The sequence below is a fragment of the Paralichthys olivaceus genome, chromosome 12 (genome assembly GCF_024713975.1).
Source record: "Paralichthys olivaceus isolate ysfri-2021 chromosome 12, ASM2471397v2, whole genome shotgun sequence".
Taxonomy (NCBI): Eukaryota; Metazoa; Chordata; class Actinopteri; order Pleuronectiformes; family Paralichthyidae; genus Paralichthys; species Paralichthys olivaceus.
In genome coordinates this window covers 2,974,404-2,990,487 of record NC_091104.1, presented here as the reverse complement: position 1 = coordinate 2,990,487, position 16,084 = coordinate 2,974,404, and the positions used below count along the sequence as shown (strand labels likewise).

Sequence of the window (16,084 nt, the reverse complement as noted above, 5' to 3'; positions counted from 1 at the left end):
GTCCAACTACAGATGTTAGAGAGGGTTGGTAGATTTTTGACCAGAGGAGCTCAACAGAACTTTCTCAGTCACTAGTTCAACTCCACTTCCTGAACAGCTCAGCTGAGATGTGGTGTCCCTCAGGGCTCTTCCCTAGGCCCCCCTCTGTTTTCTATATTCATTGATTCAAAGTCAGGATGTATTTAACCATTTCCATGAAGATGACACTCATGTCATGTTCCATTATCTTATTCTGTAACGTTAAGAAAAGTGCTTAAATGTATTGTTACCGTGATTAGCAGCAGCGGTGGTGACCTTTATGAGGCACCGCTCATGTTCTGAGTGGGAGGCGGGGCCAATACTGGCTCCACACCTGTCCACAAGGTGAAACGTCAGCTGAGAGTCACAATAACCAGTCATGCAGTTTGATGTCGCAATTTTAATCATCAATCAGCTGCTTCACGACAACCAGCTCACGTTTCATTTTGACACTAAGCCAGTGTCGTCATCACTGTGACATCATGCAGCTGTTGTGATGTCACGTCCCTGTGACCTCACACAGCGTCTCCAGCAGCTGGAAGTAGTTGTACTTGATGTCGTACTCCATGTCGTACCAGAAGTTCACTGCAGCAGAGAAAATACAAAACACAGATTCAAACTGATTAAATGTGAACTTTGAGTCGCAGGAACATCATCACAATAATATCACGGTGTCCAGTTATCGACGCGTCCGTGAGTTTACTTTACTGAGCAGACATCACGTCACAGGGGGCGGGACTGTGTGAGGTCACCTGTTGTGTTCAGGTGTTTTTACCTGCGGTGCAGCCATGTGACTGCCGGACGTGGTGGAACCACAGCGATGGCAGATACAGCATCTCTCCAGCCTTCACGCTGCAGTGGACCGGATGAGCTCTCCGGTACTGTGGGTACCGCTCCAGGTCCGGGTCTAGAGGGTCCAGTGGGATCCATGGGACCTGAGGAGGAAGTAGGTTTTTTTAAATGGAACAGAGAGCTGACAATAACAGACAGATCCCTGAACGCACCTTCTCAGAGTCGCTCCGATCGATGACTTCAAACTCGCCGTCGTCCCGCTGGCGATAAACGGCCGGCTGATACACACCTGACGTGCAGAGAGACTGTTACTATGGTTACTGACTCCCTGTGGAGGATGCAGCTTGTTCACTGCTCGTGAAAGGTCGCTATGGTTACCAAACAGGATGCAGGGTGGTTGCTATGGTTACCGTAAGGGATGAAGGGTCGGTCTGTGGGCGGCAGCAGGATGAAGTTTTTCTCTCCAGAAATCACACAGTAAAGATTCTCATAGTGATCTTTGTGCACTAAGACAGAAACAACACACAGTTTGTCCATTTTCAACACACTGTGTGTGGCTGGTGTGTCGTGTACAGTTCAATGCTCACTGGAGGTGACGGCGCTCGCTTCTCCGAGCCAGAAATTAACAGCGTCAGGTAACTTTCCTAAAAAAAAATAAAAAAAACATATATCAGTAAACTCATGAGGCTTCGTTCACCGATATCTGCGTATGTTTTTATTATTCAGTTTGCTCTGAACCAAGTTCCTATGAAAACTGTTCTGAAACGTTCTTATGATGACGACTGCCATTGTCTTAATGGCACTTAAGCCACATTTTTGAAATCTGAAGTCTCCTGCTGATTAAACTGAACTTTGACGTGTCTCACTCTGTGAGTTTGGTCATTTGAAAGTTCTGTTCCAGCTCCATATGTATCTGAACAGTGTCTTATTTCATTACTGACATTACTTACTGATGATTTTCTCTTTAAATTCATTGAAACCCTCGACAGAAACTCCTACAAAAAGTTAAATACATCACTTCTTCTGGAACCATGAAATATTTCAGTAGTTATATCTCAAATTTTCTTTTTCAGTAATTTCTTTAAATGTTGCTTCTGATACGTGTTTGTCAAATCATGTTCAAGAGAATGTGTTATCTTCATTCTTATTTTTAGAATTCTTCTGGTGTCGTTTTCTGTGGATCAACAGAGCAGGTGTGGCGCCGTCTGAGTGCTGAGAACTCACCAAGCGCGGCGCTCATCCAGGGAACATGAGGCTCCACGTCGTCTGTGAGCTCCGGCAGCTCCTCCAGCAGGTTAGAGCACTGCTTCTGAACGTAAAACACACCAGAGAGCTCCCCCTACAGGACACAACAGTCAGTACTCATCCACCAGCTCACTGAGGGGATGTGAACATCTCCGCGGGAAGTCTCCGCTGCGGTGTGTCCTCGATGTCTCCTGCAGTATCTCACCTGTCCTGCAGGGTGCAGTTTCTCACCTTCCCCTCGATGACATTGAGAACAGAAGAGAAGGTCATCTGTCTCTCTTCAGGCATCACGAATCGATCACCGCTCACTGCGTCTGCGTAACCGTTCGGAGTCACTGCCACACTGATGACCTTTGACCCCACCTTCTCCCTGCAGACAGGAAACAAAATGAAATCATTTTGACCACAGAAGAAGAAAAGTCAAGGTATCAGTGGGCGGGGCTTCCTCACCTCAGGTACTCTGGCGTCCACCTGGACAGAGCCGGCCAATGGCTGAAGGCGTTGCGGATGATGCAGGGTTTGTTTGGACCAATCCAGTCGCGGTAGAAGTGCAGCGGATCAGGTGGCTGCTCCAGGTACGGAACTGATGAGCTCAGATACAGATCTGCAACATGACCATTGATCAGCTGATCCATCAGCTCTTCAGGAACTACTAACTACTGCAGTAACATGTAGTAGTTAGTAGTACCAGTGTTGACAGCTGTAGGAGGAGCTGTGCAGTGTGTATTCAGTAGTGTTAGTAGTACCAGGAGTAGTTTTCTCACCATGAGCCTCCAGTGAAAACTCGTTCAGACGTTTCTTCACCGACTCCATTTGTTTATAAAACCTGGTCTGTGTCTCTATATCTTCAATATCCAGTACTGTCCGACACTAAATATATATATATATACAGTTATACACACACAGTTCTATACACACACTAAATATATATATATATACAGTTATACACACACAGTTACACACACACAGTTATACACACACAGTTACACACACAGTTATATACACACACACACAGTTATACACACACAGTTATACACACAGTTACACACACACAGTTACACACACACACAGTTATACACACACAGTTATATACACACACTAAATATATATATATATATATATACAGTTATACACACACAGTTCTATACACACACTAAATATATATATATATACAGTTATACACACACAGTTCTATACACACACTAAATATATATATATATACAGTTATACACACACAGTTACACACACACAGTTATACACACACAGTTACACACACAGTTATATACACACACACACAGTTATACACACACAGTTATACACACAGTTACACACACACAGTTACACACACACACAGTTATACACACACAGTTATATACACACACTAAATATATATATATACAGTTATACACACACAGTTCTATACACACACAGAGTTTTACACACACAGTTCTATACACACACAGTTACACACACACACACAGTTATACACACACAGTTACACACACACACACAGTTATACACACACACACAGTTATACACACACACACAGTTATACACACACACACAGTTACACACACAGTTATATACACACACACGCACACAGTTACACACACACACACAGTTACACACACACACAGTTACACACACAGTTACACACACAGTTACACACACACAGTTACACACACACACAGTTACACACACACAGTTATACACACACACAGTTATACACACACAGTTATATACACACACTAAATATATATATATACAGTTATACACACACAGTTCTATACACACACAGAGTTTTACACACACAGTTCTATACACACACAGTTACACACACACACACAGTTATACACACACAGTTACACACACACACACAGTTATACACACACACACAGTTATACACACACACACAGTTATACACACACACACAGTTACACACACAGTTATATACACACACACGCACACAGTTACACACACACACACAGTTACACACACACACAGTTACACACACAGTTACACACACAGTTACACACACACAGTTACACACACACACAGTTACACACACACAGTTATACACACACACAGTTACACACACACACAGTTACACACACACACAGTTACACACACACAGTTACACACACACACAGTTACACACACACACAGTTACACACACAGTTACACAGTCTGGTCAGACCTCGCGCTGCCATGCTGCCTTGTTTACTTCCTGTGCGCATTAGTCCTCTGCTGTGCTGTCGGAGGAGCAGCCCCACCTGCAGGCGGGAGGGTGCAGTGCAACTGAGTTCAGACCGTTTAGTAGAGTACAAGTACACAAGTACACAAGTATGACCTTTAACAAATAGTACACTTAAACACTAGGGGGAGCTGTCGAGGTTCTCATCAAGCTGCAGAGCAGCGTCTGTGATGCCACAGCTCTGCTCTGATTGGCTGAGGCTGTATAACCACCTGTAGAAGAATCCATCAGCAACCTGTTGACATTTGTAACAGAGCGCCTCCTGCAGGTTCACACAGGTACTGGATCAGCCAGGTGAACAGGTAGAGTAAATGTACTCAGAGTTCAGGGTCTCATCAGTGTGGATTGGATGCAGCTGTGAGGCTCTGGATCAGCTCCTGGATCAGCTCTTGGATCAGGGTCTTCACTCATGGACGAGTCGGCGTTGGAGCGATACTTTGACGACTCCATTGCAAATGTGAGTAGAGATTCCTGTTAGAACATCCAGAGCGTTATTTAGAGATGACGCTCAGTGGACGCACCTGAGTGTGACATCACAGGTTCCATCAGTGAGCTGGATCAGAATGTAACAGAAGTTTGAACACGTCAGTTTCTCTTGATTCAAATCAAATCCAGAAACATGAGCTCTGAGCTGTTTGAAATCTCATTCTCATATTTTCACCCTCAGAATGTTGGAATCTGAAAACATCCATTAAACCATGTTTCAGTTGAAGTGAACATTTTAAATATGAATGAAGCACATGTAACAAAGTGTGTGTGTGTGTGTGTGTGTGTGAGAGTGAGAGAGAGTGTGTGTGTGTGTGTGTGTGAGAGAGAGTGAGAGGGTTAGAGTGAGGAAGTGACCAAATGTAAACATTGATTGATTGATTGATTGGCTCCTGCAGGACTCCAGCTTTGTGTTGGGGGAGGAGCTGGGTCTCCAAGACTCCGCCCCCTCATTGAACAACAGCTCTTATCAGTCTGAGAAGGCGGTGCTGGGGGAGGAGCTGGACCTGAGTTTTCTACCTGATGAACTCAACACACAGGAAGACACAGGTATAAGTTATAAGTTACGCAGACGTAAACTGTGAATAAAAACAGACTTGGAGTCTGGAAAGTGAAGCAAGTTCCAGTTATTCTACAAGTCAACAATGAATGATTGACGTCATCAGCATCACAAACAGCAGAGATCCTGCAGTTCAGAGTAAAGTCGACTTAATGCACTCCTGACTCTGACTCTGAGTACAAGTACACAAGTGTGGCCTTTAACAGAGAGCTGACTCTGAGGTTTAATTTCAGCTGAAGCAGCAGAGGGTCCGACTGCAGCTGTGGACACGTCTCAGGACAGCGGCGTCTGTCCAGACTACAATTGCCAAGATTCCATAGCAGCTGACTTCCAGAAGGCGCCGCCCACATCAGGAATGGGGACCATCACTTCCTCCTTTTGTCCCATGACTCCTATGACCCCCATGACCCCCATGACCCCTGTGACCGAGAGATCAGGGATCATCCCACAGCTACAGTAAGAAGTAGTAGTTTGTGGTAATAATACTTTTTCTGTGCTCTACAGTACTTCACACAAGTATTTTATGGGTTGTAAATGACGCCCCAGGTTGTGTGACAATCATATTGAAATGTAAATATTAATATTTATAGATGTAATGATGTTTTTAATGAGCAGTTAACATCATGATAATGAATTAATGAAAATGAAGTGAAACCCTCTCCTCGGACTGCAGGAACATTGTCTCCACTGTGAACCTGGGTTGTCCTCTGGACCTGAAGTTCATCGCCCTGCAAGCCAGAAATGCAGAATACAACCCAAAGGTACTGAAACCAGACTTTCCTCTGTCAGCTTGTCCACTCTAGATGTTTGGAATTTATGAGGTGCAGCCAGTTGTGTTTCAGCGTTTTGCAGCCGTCATCATGAGGATCCGAGAGCCTCGAACCACGGCGCTGATCTTCAGCTCGGGAAAGATGGTCTGTACAGGAGCCAAGAGGTCAGTCTGTCACCTTCATCGCACATCTACTGAAAGAAATGATCTTAAGTGCAGCGGGACCAGCTCTTATCAGGGCTCGTATACTTCAAGTTGTTTCATTCACTTTGGAATCTTTCTAAGACCAAGAGCCCAAATCCATGTGCAGGAACGTCCAAGGTTTGTTATGGGAGCAGAACCACCAACAAACACCTCTCACAATATCAGCTCCACCTATTGATCCCCGCCGAAACACAAAGAGAGCTGTCACACCTGGTTTGGTTCTTTCACACCTGGTTTGGTTCTTTCACACCTGGTTTGGTTCAGAGCCTCAGACTCTGAACCTGAACTTCAGCTGTGAACGGTTCCTCAGACCAGAAGAGGAGTTCTGGGTCTGGATCAAACTGAACCTGGTTCTGTTGGTTCACAGTGAAAACACTTGGACCGTTTGGACTTTTGGACCAATCACAGGAAGTAGAGACACATTAAACCATAGAAGAAGAAGAAGCAGCTGCAGTCTTCACCTCCGATGAGATAATGTTTGAACCATGAAGTAATTCTTTGTCTGAGTTTCTTGACCCTCTTGTTCTCTCTGGATGACTTTCAGTGAGGAGCAGTCTCGGCTGGCAGCCAGGAAGTATGCCCGGGTGGTGCAGAAACTCGGTTTCCCCGCTCGTTTCATGGACTTTAAAATCCAGAACATGGTGGCCAGCTGTGATGTGTTTTTCCCCATCAGACTGGAAGGACTGGTCCTGACCCATCAGCAGTTCAGCAGGTAGATCCAGTGACTGAGCAGAGACGGGGTTAGCCTAGCTTAGCACAAATACTGGGTGCAGGGGAATGTTGTTAGCTAGCTTAACAACTTCAGTGAAATCCAATCATTTCAATGGCATCATGGAGCGAGTGGGTAAACATGCAGAGTTCCAATGTTTGAGTTTAGTTAGCTTGTGCTGCGTTCATGACAACTCAGATATTCCATCTAAAATTTGAGTTCCGACTCCCAAGTGTTGCACGGTGATGATGTCAAACGTAAACAAACGTGTGACATGAGAATGTTTCTTCATTTCATGATGAGACCAGAAGAGCTCATACAGAAACATTTCTACATTTCATTTTTATACTTTATAGCGTGATCCAGTTTGCTGAAGTTAACTGATGTTCATTCAGATTTAGCTGTGGAGTCTGATGTATGTATGTGTGTATATGTGTGTATATGTGTGTGTATGTGTGTATATGTGTGTGTATGTGTGTGTATGTCTGCACAGTTATGAACCAGAGCTGTTTCCAGGCCTCATCTACCGGATGGTGAAACCTCGCATCGTCCTGCTCATCTTTGTTTCTGGGAAAGTGGTTCTGACTGGTAATGAAACTCAAATATGTCCTTGTGTTTAAAGTTACCGCTGCATAGTTCTCACCAAACACTAGTTCAGTGCTAAAGTAGTATGAAGTATTTCATGATACAAGAAAACATGATAATAAGATCTTTAGTAATTATAAGTTATTAATTAAATTATAAAACATAAATATCATCGTTCTAAAACATGGATCGAGTTGTGATAGTTATTTAGCCATGTATTAAATTGCAGGAGCTAAAGAACGAGCTGAGATCTACGAAGCATTTGAGAACATTTATCCGATCCTGAGAGGCTTCAGGAAACAGTGAGGACTGGGATAGCACTTCCTGTTCATTTATACATAGCTGTATATATGTATATCTGTATTTATTTTGTGTTGAATGGGTCACTACTGAAAATAAATGTTTTGTGAATCACTGCAGAGAAGAAACAAGCTGAATGTTTGATCTCTGAATCAGACTTGGTGAACTTTGATTTGATCACCAACAAAACTTCAGTCTCATGTGAAATGAGTGGAACGTTAATATCAGTGAGTTGAACTCTGATGTAAGTGACTGGATGTAGATGAATCAGAGTCTGCATCAGTCTTTACTTTCAATATTATTCAGTTATTCTTCTGTTTGACCTGAAAATTCAAAGTAATGTTTCATTCAGCGTCTCTGATGCTTCATCATGGGTCCATTCAAAATCCTGAAGGTTTGTTATATTGACTGAAGCTGTGAATGAAACTGATCATGTTGTTATTATCTACTGTATATTTCACATCTGTAGATATATGTATAATATACTATATATATGTTATATATATATATATATATATATATATATATATTTTATATAATACAGGAAAAGAAAAAAGATCAAATATTTGGGATGACAACAAAATTCAAAAGAGCTTGTGATTTATTAATAGTATGAATAATATTAATAATACTATGAATACTATTAGTATTATTAATAACATTATTAAGAATATTATTAACATGAGGCCCTTCATTCTCTCCTGACCCCGCCCACACAAACTGCGTCATTACATAAACAAACCCATCAAGTTTTCAGAAGAAACCGGATGTGACGGACTCTTCTCATCTAAACAACAACACGTGTCCGGATGTTATTAAATATTATGGCGACGTCACAGAAAAATAGAACGAGCTGATGATCTGCGCAGAGCAGCGCGGTCCTGTTAGCTTCACTGGCTAGCTCAGCTGGTTAGCTTCACTTGTTAGCTCAGCTGGTTAGCTTCACTGGCTAGCTTCACTGGTTAACTCAGCTGGTTAGCTGCACTTGTTAGCTCAGCTGGTTAGCTTCACTGGCTAGCTTCACTTGTTATCTTCACTGGTTAGCTCAGCTGGTTAGCTTCACTGGTTAGCTCGGCCCCTCTCCATGGCGTCCTCAACGGGACTCCCTCCGCTTTGCACGGACCGAACTGCTTCTTCGTCGGGCTCTCACTCTGCGGCCAGGCCGCCTCTCCGGCCCCATCACCCGCATCCGACCCACTCTATCCCGTGCTGTGTGATGGGGGAGTCGGTGGACGACGCGGAGGGTCTGTACGTGGCGGTGGAGCGGTGCCCCCTGTGCAGCACCTCCCGCCGCAGGCTCACCTGTGCCCGCTGCGTTCAGGCCGGAGACTTCGTGTACTTCGACGGGAGGAACACGGAGAGGTGAAGTTCTCATCCTGAGCTTTTTACTGCAAATGTCTCAGTCTGGTGTTGAAATGTCCCGTTGCTCTAATGTCTGTCCACCAGGACACGAGGAGGACAGAACCTTCTGTACTGTTCGTCTTTGACATCCGTGTGTAACTTGATCTCATTCACCCAGGGCCAGTTATTAGTGAGTTATAAGTTATTAGTGAGTTATAAGTTAGTGAGTTATAAGTTATTAGTGAGTTATAAGTTAGTGAGTGAGTTATAAGTTATTAGTGAGTTATAAGTTATTAGTGAGTTATAAGTTATTAGTGAGTTATTAGTTATTAGTGAGTTATAAGTTATTAGTGAGTTATAAGTTATTAGTGAGTTATTAGTTATTAGTGAGTTATAAGTTATTAGTGAGTTATAAGTTATTAGTGAGTTATAAGTTATTAGTGAGTTATAAGTTAGTGAGTGAGTTATAAGTTATTAGTGAGTTATAAGTTATTAGTGAGTTATAAGTTATTAGTGAGTTATAAGTTATTAGTGAGTTATAAGTTATTAGTGAGTTATAAGTTAGTGAGTGAGTTATAAGTTATTAGTGAGTAATAAGTTAGTGAGTTATAAGTTAGTGAGTGAGTTATAAGTTATTAGTGAGTTATAAGTTATTAGTGAGTTATAAGTTATTAGTGAGTTATAAGTTAGTGAGTGAGTTATAAGTTATTAGTGAGTTATAAGTTATTAGTGAGTTATAAGTTAGTGAGTTATAAGTTAGTGAGTGAGTTATAAGTTATTAGTGAGTTATAAGTTATTAGTGAGTTATAAGTTAGTGAGTTATAAGTTATTAGTGAGTTATAAGTTATTAGTGAGTTATTAGTTAGTGAGTGAGTGAGTTATAAGTTATTAGTGAGTTATTAGTTAGTGATTGAGTGAGTTATAAGTTATTAGTGAGTTATAAGTTAGTGAGTTATAAGTTATTAGTGAGTTATTAGTTAGTGAGTGAGTTATAAGTTATTGGTGATAAAGAGGAACTTTGTTTGGTTTATTACGCGCAAGTGAAAACTGAAACATAATCAAATAAATTAAATCCACGTATTAATTAATTTTCAGGTTTAAACCTCACGTGAAGTTTTTAATCTCAGATGTTTCTTTGTTCAACGACACATTTAATATCAGAACCGAGGGCAGTTTATATTTTTAAATGAAGATGATATAGAGAAAAGGCTTTTTCACATGTTCGTTAATTGTCTGTTGACACTAAGTTACTCTCAACGAGTTGCTTTTAGCAACAGCTAATTGTTAGCAGTTAGCTTGTTAGCTGTGGTGTGATATCTTTGAGTCCATGCTGCTGGTTTACATCAGGTTTATTGGGCTCTGTTAGCAGTTAGCTCCCCACTGCTAAGTCAACCTGTATAATAATGTTAGCTGGGCTCTGTTAGCAGTTAGCTCCCCACTGCTAAGTCAACCTGTATAATAATGTTAGCTGGGCTCTGTTAGCAGTTAGCTCCCCACTGCTAAGTCAACCTGTATGCTAATGTTAGCTGGGCTCTGTTAGCAGTTAGCAACCCACTGCTAAGTCAACCTGTATGCTAATGTTAGCTGGGCTCTGTTAGCAGTTAGCTCCCCACTGCTAAGTCAACCTGTATAATAATGTTAGCTGGGCTCTGTTAGCAGTTAGCTCCCCACTGCTAAGTCAACCTGTATGCTAATGTTAGCTGGGCTCTGTTAGCAGTTAGCAACCCACTGCTAAGTCAACCTGTATGCTAATGTTAGCTGGGCTCTGTTAGCAGCCCTGCTAGAGTTACACAACACGTGAAAACCCAAAATAACTGTGTCCTCGTCGTTTTCGTGTTGGCAGCAGTTTCTCAGACTGAGCTCTGGGGCCAAATCTACAACTACTCAGCTTCCTGTGAACATTAAACCCATCAGACACAAATACAAGATGTTTGTTCTGCTGCAGATACACTGACAAGCTGGAGCGGCTGAAGAAGCTGAAGGAAGAAAAGGAGGAGCTGCAACAGAGGTGAAGCTTACAGCTGTTAATGACTGAAGTATGTTGTGATCTGTTAGCCACTGGGTGATGGCTGGGGCTGATGACCTCATTCTAAATGGAGCTTGAACTCCTCCTCTCTCCTCAGAGTCATTGGGGCCATGGACAGGAAGCTGCAGGCTGATGAGATGGTGAGTCCAGCTCTGTTGCTGTAACCAGCTCAGCCGGAGCCGTCAGTCCAGGTCCACATTAGAACATGCTCTGTTGCTATGGTTACACCTGGTGTGGCGCCTTCATCTGTTTCCACCATAGCCTGTAAAACTGAAGCTGATTCCTCTGGATCGCCCCCTGGTGTCTCGCTGCAGTATAGTTGGTAAACCTCCATGTTAGCAGATGGGACATGAACCAAACTAAAAATCAAAGTAGACTTTAAATAAATGTTTGACAAGATGTTTCTGTCGTTTCAGCTCGTTCTCATCTCTCTGATGTTTGTTCAAGTGTTTCTGATCAGTTTGGTTTAAAGTCTTTATTTGATGATTTAAAACATTCTGAGACATCTTGATTGACAGCTGAGACAAACTCCTGATTGGTCAAGAGCATATATGGGCAGAACCTCAATATCAAACCTCCACTCCACAATCACTTCTGCTCAGACTGAGTGTAAATTACATCATCACCACAAGATGGCAGTGTTTGTATCAGAGATATTTTAGCTTCATTTCTGGAGGAAGTGGAAAATAGTCGACTTCTATGATCATCACAAATACTAAAGAATCACCAAACATCAACTACATGAATGTAGACAGAAAGAGTTGAAGATAATCAGAGAGATAATCAGGGGAAGCCTACTGGGTGATATGGACGTAGACATTTTGACAATTCAACATACTTCAAATAAAAACGGTTGAATGCGACCTTGAGTTTTCCTGTTCAGTACACATGAGGCGGAACAAACTGACAAACTGCTGTTTCCTCAGAAATGGAAGCTGATGTCGTGTAGGATGAAAATTGAGCAGCTGAAGGAGGCAGTGGCCTGGGGCAACGAGGAGGTGAAGAGCGGTGAGTCTGTCTGAACCCCTCTCTTGTTGTGGTCCTGTGGGGCTCTCTGTCTCATCCTTCAGTGTCCTCCTCCTCCAGATAAAGACCTACACCTGCGCTCCCAGGAGGAGAGCCAGCGGCTGCAGCGGCGGGCCGGACGTCATCAGGAGAAACGGGACAAAATCGAGCGTCACAACCGTCGTCTGGGGGAGCTGCTGGAGAGACGCAGCCGAGAGCTGCAGAGCCGACTGAGTCAGCTGGCTGCTCTGAGACGAGAGCACATCCTGGAGCTCACCACGCACATCTTCCCCACGCAGGAGGAGAAGCAGGGCAGCAGGTGAGACGCAACGCACCTGAACCTCTGACAGCGACGCACCTGAACGATACATCATCTGCACAGTAGAAAACATTGCTCTCTGTCCCTGTGTTTGTCTATCAGAGACCCCGCAGATGTGGTGACAGAGTGCGACCTGGCTTTGACCTCTAGCACCGTGAGCGAGCTGGCCGAGGCTCGGAGGACCACCTACCTGTCCGGACGCTGGATCTGGGACGACCAGAACGGAGAGACCAGCATCAGCATCACTGGAGCCCCCGTCACCCTGCCCAGCAATGGAGACTGCTCGGCCTACTACAGCTGGGTGGAGGAGAAGAGCATCAGTCAGGGCCCAGGTGTGTCCCTCAATTGTGTCCCTCAGTTGTGTCCCTCAGTTGTGTCCCTAAGTTGTGTCCCTCAGGTGTGTCCCTCAGGTGTGTCCCTCAGTTGTGTCCCTCAGGTGTGTCAGCAGTTTGAAGTTACTCATTAAACCTGAACTGATGAATGAATGCTCTCATATTTTCATCTGTCTCCAGTCACACCTGGAGAACTTGTTTCATATCCAGATGTGATTTTAACCTGATCACAACAAACTCGTTCATGACTTCCTGTGTGCGTGTGGTCTGACCTCTGCAGAGCTGGACCACATTAACCCGGCTCACACCATCAGTGCAGCTCTCTGCTACGCCACACAGCTCGCCACCATCCTGTCTCACATCCTGGATGTCAACCTGCCCAAGAAGCTGTGCAACAGGTAAGAAACAGCAGCTGCTCCCTCGTTGACCAGAGCTCTGCAGCCGGAGTGTTTGAGTAATAATGTTGTTGTGTGTTCTCAGTGAGTTCTGTGGAGAGAACCTGAGCAGATATCGATTCACCAGAGCTCTGAGCAAACTCAACACCAACATCCTCCACCTCTGCTTCTCACAGGTCCCAAAAAACTCACCTTGACCTTCATCTGATGCTGAAATAAAAGTTCATGTTGATTCATATCTCTCTCTCTCTCTGTGTCTCTCTGTCTGTCTCTCTCTCGCTCTCTCTGTGTCTCGCTCTCTCTGTGTCTCTCTCTGTCTCTCTGTCTGTCTCTCTCTCGCTCTCTCTGTCTCTCTCTCTGTCTCTCTCTCTGTGTCTCTCTCTCTCTCTCTGTCTGTCTGTCTGTCTGTCTGTCTGTCTGTCTGTGTGTAGCACGTTGACAGTGACAAGCTTCACCCTCATCACACTCTGAGGAACATCATGTTTCTGGTATCCCCCGACAACGACAACCTGGGCAGGTGAGACGCGTCTCTGTCCCTCTGTTTCTGTCTCTCTCTCTGTCTCTCTCTGTACCTGTGTCTGTCTCTCTGTCTGTCTCTTTCTCTCTGTCTTTCTCTGTGTCTCCAGTAAATCAGCATCACGTGTTTTCAGGACTGGTCCGTTCGAGGTCAGCGCTGACCTGGAGGAGTCGATGGAGTTTGTGGAGCCGGAGGCGGCCGGTCCAGCAGAGGAGAGTGGAGACGAGGCGGTAACGGACGAGGAGACGGACCTGGGGACAGACTGGGAGACGGTGCCCAGCCCACGATTCTGTGACATCCCATCACAGGTACAAACAGCTGAGTGACCCCAGACACATGTGTAGAGTTTGAACTCTGTCTGCTCTTCGGTAACATCTCGTCATCTTCTTCTCCTCTGACAGTCCATGGATCTTTCCCAGAGTGCTCTGCAGGTCTCCCAGCCCTCTGCTAACACTGGTGGGATGATCTCGTCTGCTGCTGCCTCAGTCACCTCCTGGTTCAGAGCCTACACCGGCCAGCGTTGATGAAACCAGACTGAAGGGTGAACCAGGACTGGACTGGTACAGTGGACTGGGGTCAGAGGTCAGCCAGTAGACGAGACAGAGGAGTCTGGATGTTCTCACATCTTAGCGAAGCTTTGGGGGGGGGCGATGGAACACAAGTGTGTCCCATACGTCGAGCTGAACACACGTGATGGACGTCAAACACCTGCATCCATTCCAAAATGAATGAACATGTCCAGATTAACTTCATCAGCAGGTTAACGGACTATAACACGCTCACTCATCCTCACAGGTTTATGTTTTTGTTTCTCTGGTTAGCATTAAGCCGTTAGCATTTTAAAATGGCAGTGTGAACCTGTAGTGTTTGGATTTTAATCTTTCATCATGATCAGTTTAATCAAATCATTGACGTGATCCCAGTGAATAAAGTTTTATTTGAAAAATGACTAACAGAAATTACATTATTATAAAAGTAATTGAAGTGTCTCTATAGAGTCTCTCTGTCTCTCTCTGTCTCTGCCGTTGTTGCTGTAGCAACAGGAGTAGCTCTGATTTTTGGTTCCCTCAGATCACGTCCACCTCAGCTTTGGTCAGAAAAGCCTTAATGACTCATTGTGAAAGTTTTGTTTGTGTCAGTGTGACGTATTTAAATGTTTTGCCATGAAAAAGGAAATTGTTATAACTCACATACGTCCCACGTGTCTGAGTCATCCAGTTTTCAGGGACACTGATTGCACCACCTACTGTGAACGAAAATACTCCACTTTATTCTTCACTTCATGACAGATCCACCACAAATTCAGTCCAACTCTCTTTTTGGAACCGTGTTATCCTGGTGGTGTATTTTGAGGTTTGGCGACACAACAGGAAGTTACAGGCTCGGCCCCAGACTTCACATAAATATGAGTCCAGGCCTGAAGACGCCCAGATGTCTTCAGGCCTGAATATCAAGAGTTTTCTCCAACGTCAGAGTGGTCACAGTAAGTGATATAAATATCGATATATATATATAAAACCTGATAAATGTTTGTATGAATCACATCATACACAGGTCACCCACGGAGCTTTAGAGAGAAATGAAGCTTAAATCAAAGCACAAATTATGAAGTTAGATTAAAAAGTGAGATGAGTTATTGTTTTCTGTTATTGTCAAAAAGATCTGCTGCAGGGTAACGACTTCCTGTTCATGTTTCCCAAACAGCTGTCAATCAGATTAAACACACACACACTGAGTGGCTGCTGGCATGTGAGCGTGCACGTGACCTCTGGTCACACTGATCTTCTGAGCTCTGGGGTCTTGGTGTCATTAGCTGTGAGCTGCAGATTAGCATGTTAGCTATGTGTGGTATGCAGTGCTGCACAGGATGAACTGATCCCAAGAAACCTGAGCCTGAACCTGCACACAGCGCCCCCTGTAGGACGAAGGCTCCTCATGGACTTCAGCAGCAGATGTCCCCTGACGCAGGTGTGAAATCTTCACCCAAATCTTCATTCCAGTTCATGACCTTATTTGTCCTTCATCATGTGACACACAAACGCCATCGTGCTGATCACTGTCCTCTGAAGGGTTCATCCTCTGGAGTCGACTGGTATTTTCAAATCAGAGTTTCTACATCCTCACAGGTTTCTCTGATGTTTCCAGATCAGCTTCTCCACAGGAAGGTGTTTAACAAACGTCTGGAGCTGTCAATCACAACATACATGATGTCAAGGCCCTGAAACACA

General features: G+C 44.1%; 3 protein-coding genes across 6 annotated transcripts; 2 read left to right on the top strand and 1 right to left on the bottom strand.

Annotated features, from left to right (window-relative positions):
• Positions 1-403: 403 nt before the first annotated feature.
• Positions 404-4,394, bottom strand: jmjd7 (jumonji domain containing 7). 3 transcript variants are annotated; one of them, XM_069535198.1, is made up of 11 exons: positions 4,253-4,328; positions 3,197-3,208; positions 2,820-2,914; positions 2,506-2,659; positions 2,287-2,425; positions 2,035-2,149; positions 1,398-1,454; positions 1,221-1,316; positions 1,023-1,099; positions 794-953; positions 404-603 (listed from the first exon to the last, which is right to left on the bottom strand). In XM_069535198.1, exons 3-11 carry the CDS (start codon positions 2,866-2,868, stop codon positions 518-520), a joined length of 933 nt encoding a protein of 310 aa, XP_069391299.1. In that variant the 5' UTR covers positions 2,869-2,914; positions 3,197-3,208; positions 4,253-4,328; the 3' UTR covers positions 404-517. The 3 variants fall into 3 exon arrangements, with proteins under 3 accessions (XP_069391299.1, XP_069391298.1, XP_069391300.1); XM_069535197.1 differs by lacking the exon at positions 3,197-3,208 and having other exon boundaries at positions 2,820-2,925; positions 4,253-4,394; XM_069535199.1 differs by lacking the exons at positions 3,197-3,208; positions 4,253-4,328 and adding an exon at positions 2,963-2,998.
• Positions 4,395-4,582: 188 nt separating this feature from the next.
• tbpl2 (TATA box binding protein like 2) lies at positions 4,583-8,049 on the top strand. Of its 2 annotated transcripts, none has more exons than XM_069535196.1 (8): positions 4,583-4,766; positions 5,194-5,344; positions 5,588-5,810; positions 6,028-6,115; positions 6,197-6,288; positions 6,872-7,039; positions 7,530-7,624; positions 7,851-8,049. In XM_069535196.1, exons 1-8 carry the CDS (start codon positions 4,719-4,721, stop codon positions 7,925-7,927), a joined length of 942 nt encoding a protein of 313 aa, XP_069391297.1. In that variant the 5' UTR covers positions 4,583-4,718; the 3' UTR covers positions 7,928-8,049. The 2 variants fall into 2 exon arrangements, with proteins under 2 accessions (XP_069391297.1, XP_069391296.1); XM_069535195.1 differs by having other exon boundaries at positions 6,182-6,288.
• Positions 8,050-8,714: 665 nt separating this feature from the next.
• On the top strand, positions 8,715-14,805 carry atg14 (autophagy related 14). Its single transcript, XM_069535190.1, has 11 exons — positions 8,715-9,283; positions 11,208-11,270; positions 11,386-11,428; positions 12,215-12,296; positions 12,375-12,612; positions 12,715-12,944; positions 13,225-13,342; positions 13,425-13,515; positions 13,771-13,856; positions 13,990-14,164; positions 14,258-14,805. Exons 1-11 carry the CDS (start codon positions 9,006-9,008, stop codon positions 14,378-14,380), a joined length of 1,527 nt encoding a protein of 508 aa, XP_069391291.1. The 5' UTR covers positions 8,715-9,005; the 3' UTR covers positions 14,381-14,805.
• Positions 14,806-16,084: the final 1,279 nt, after the last annotated feature.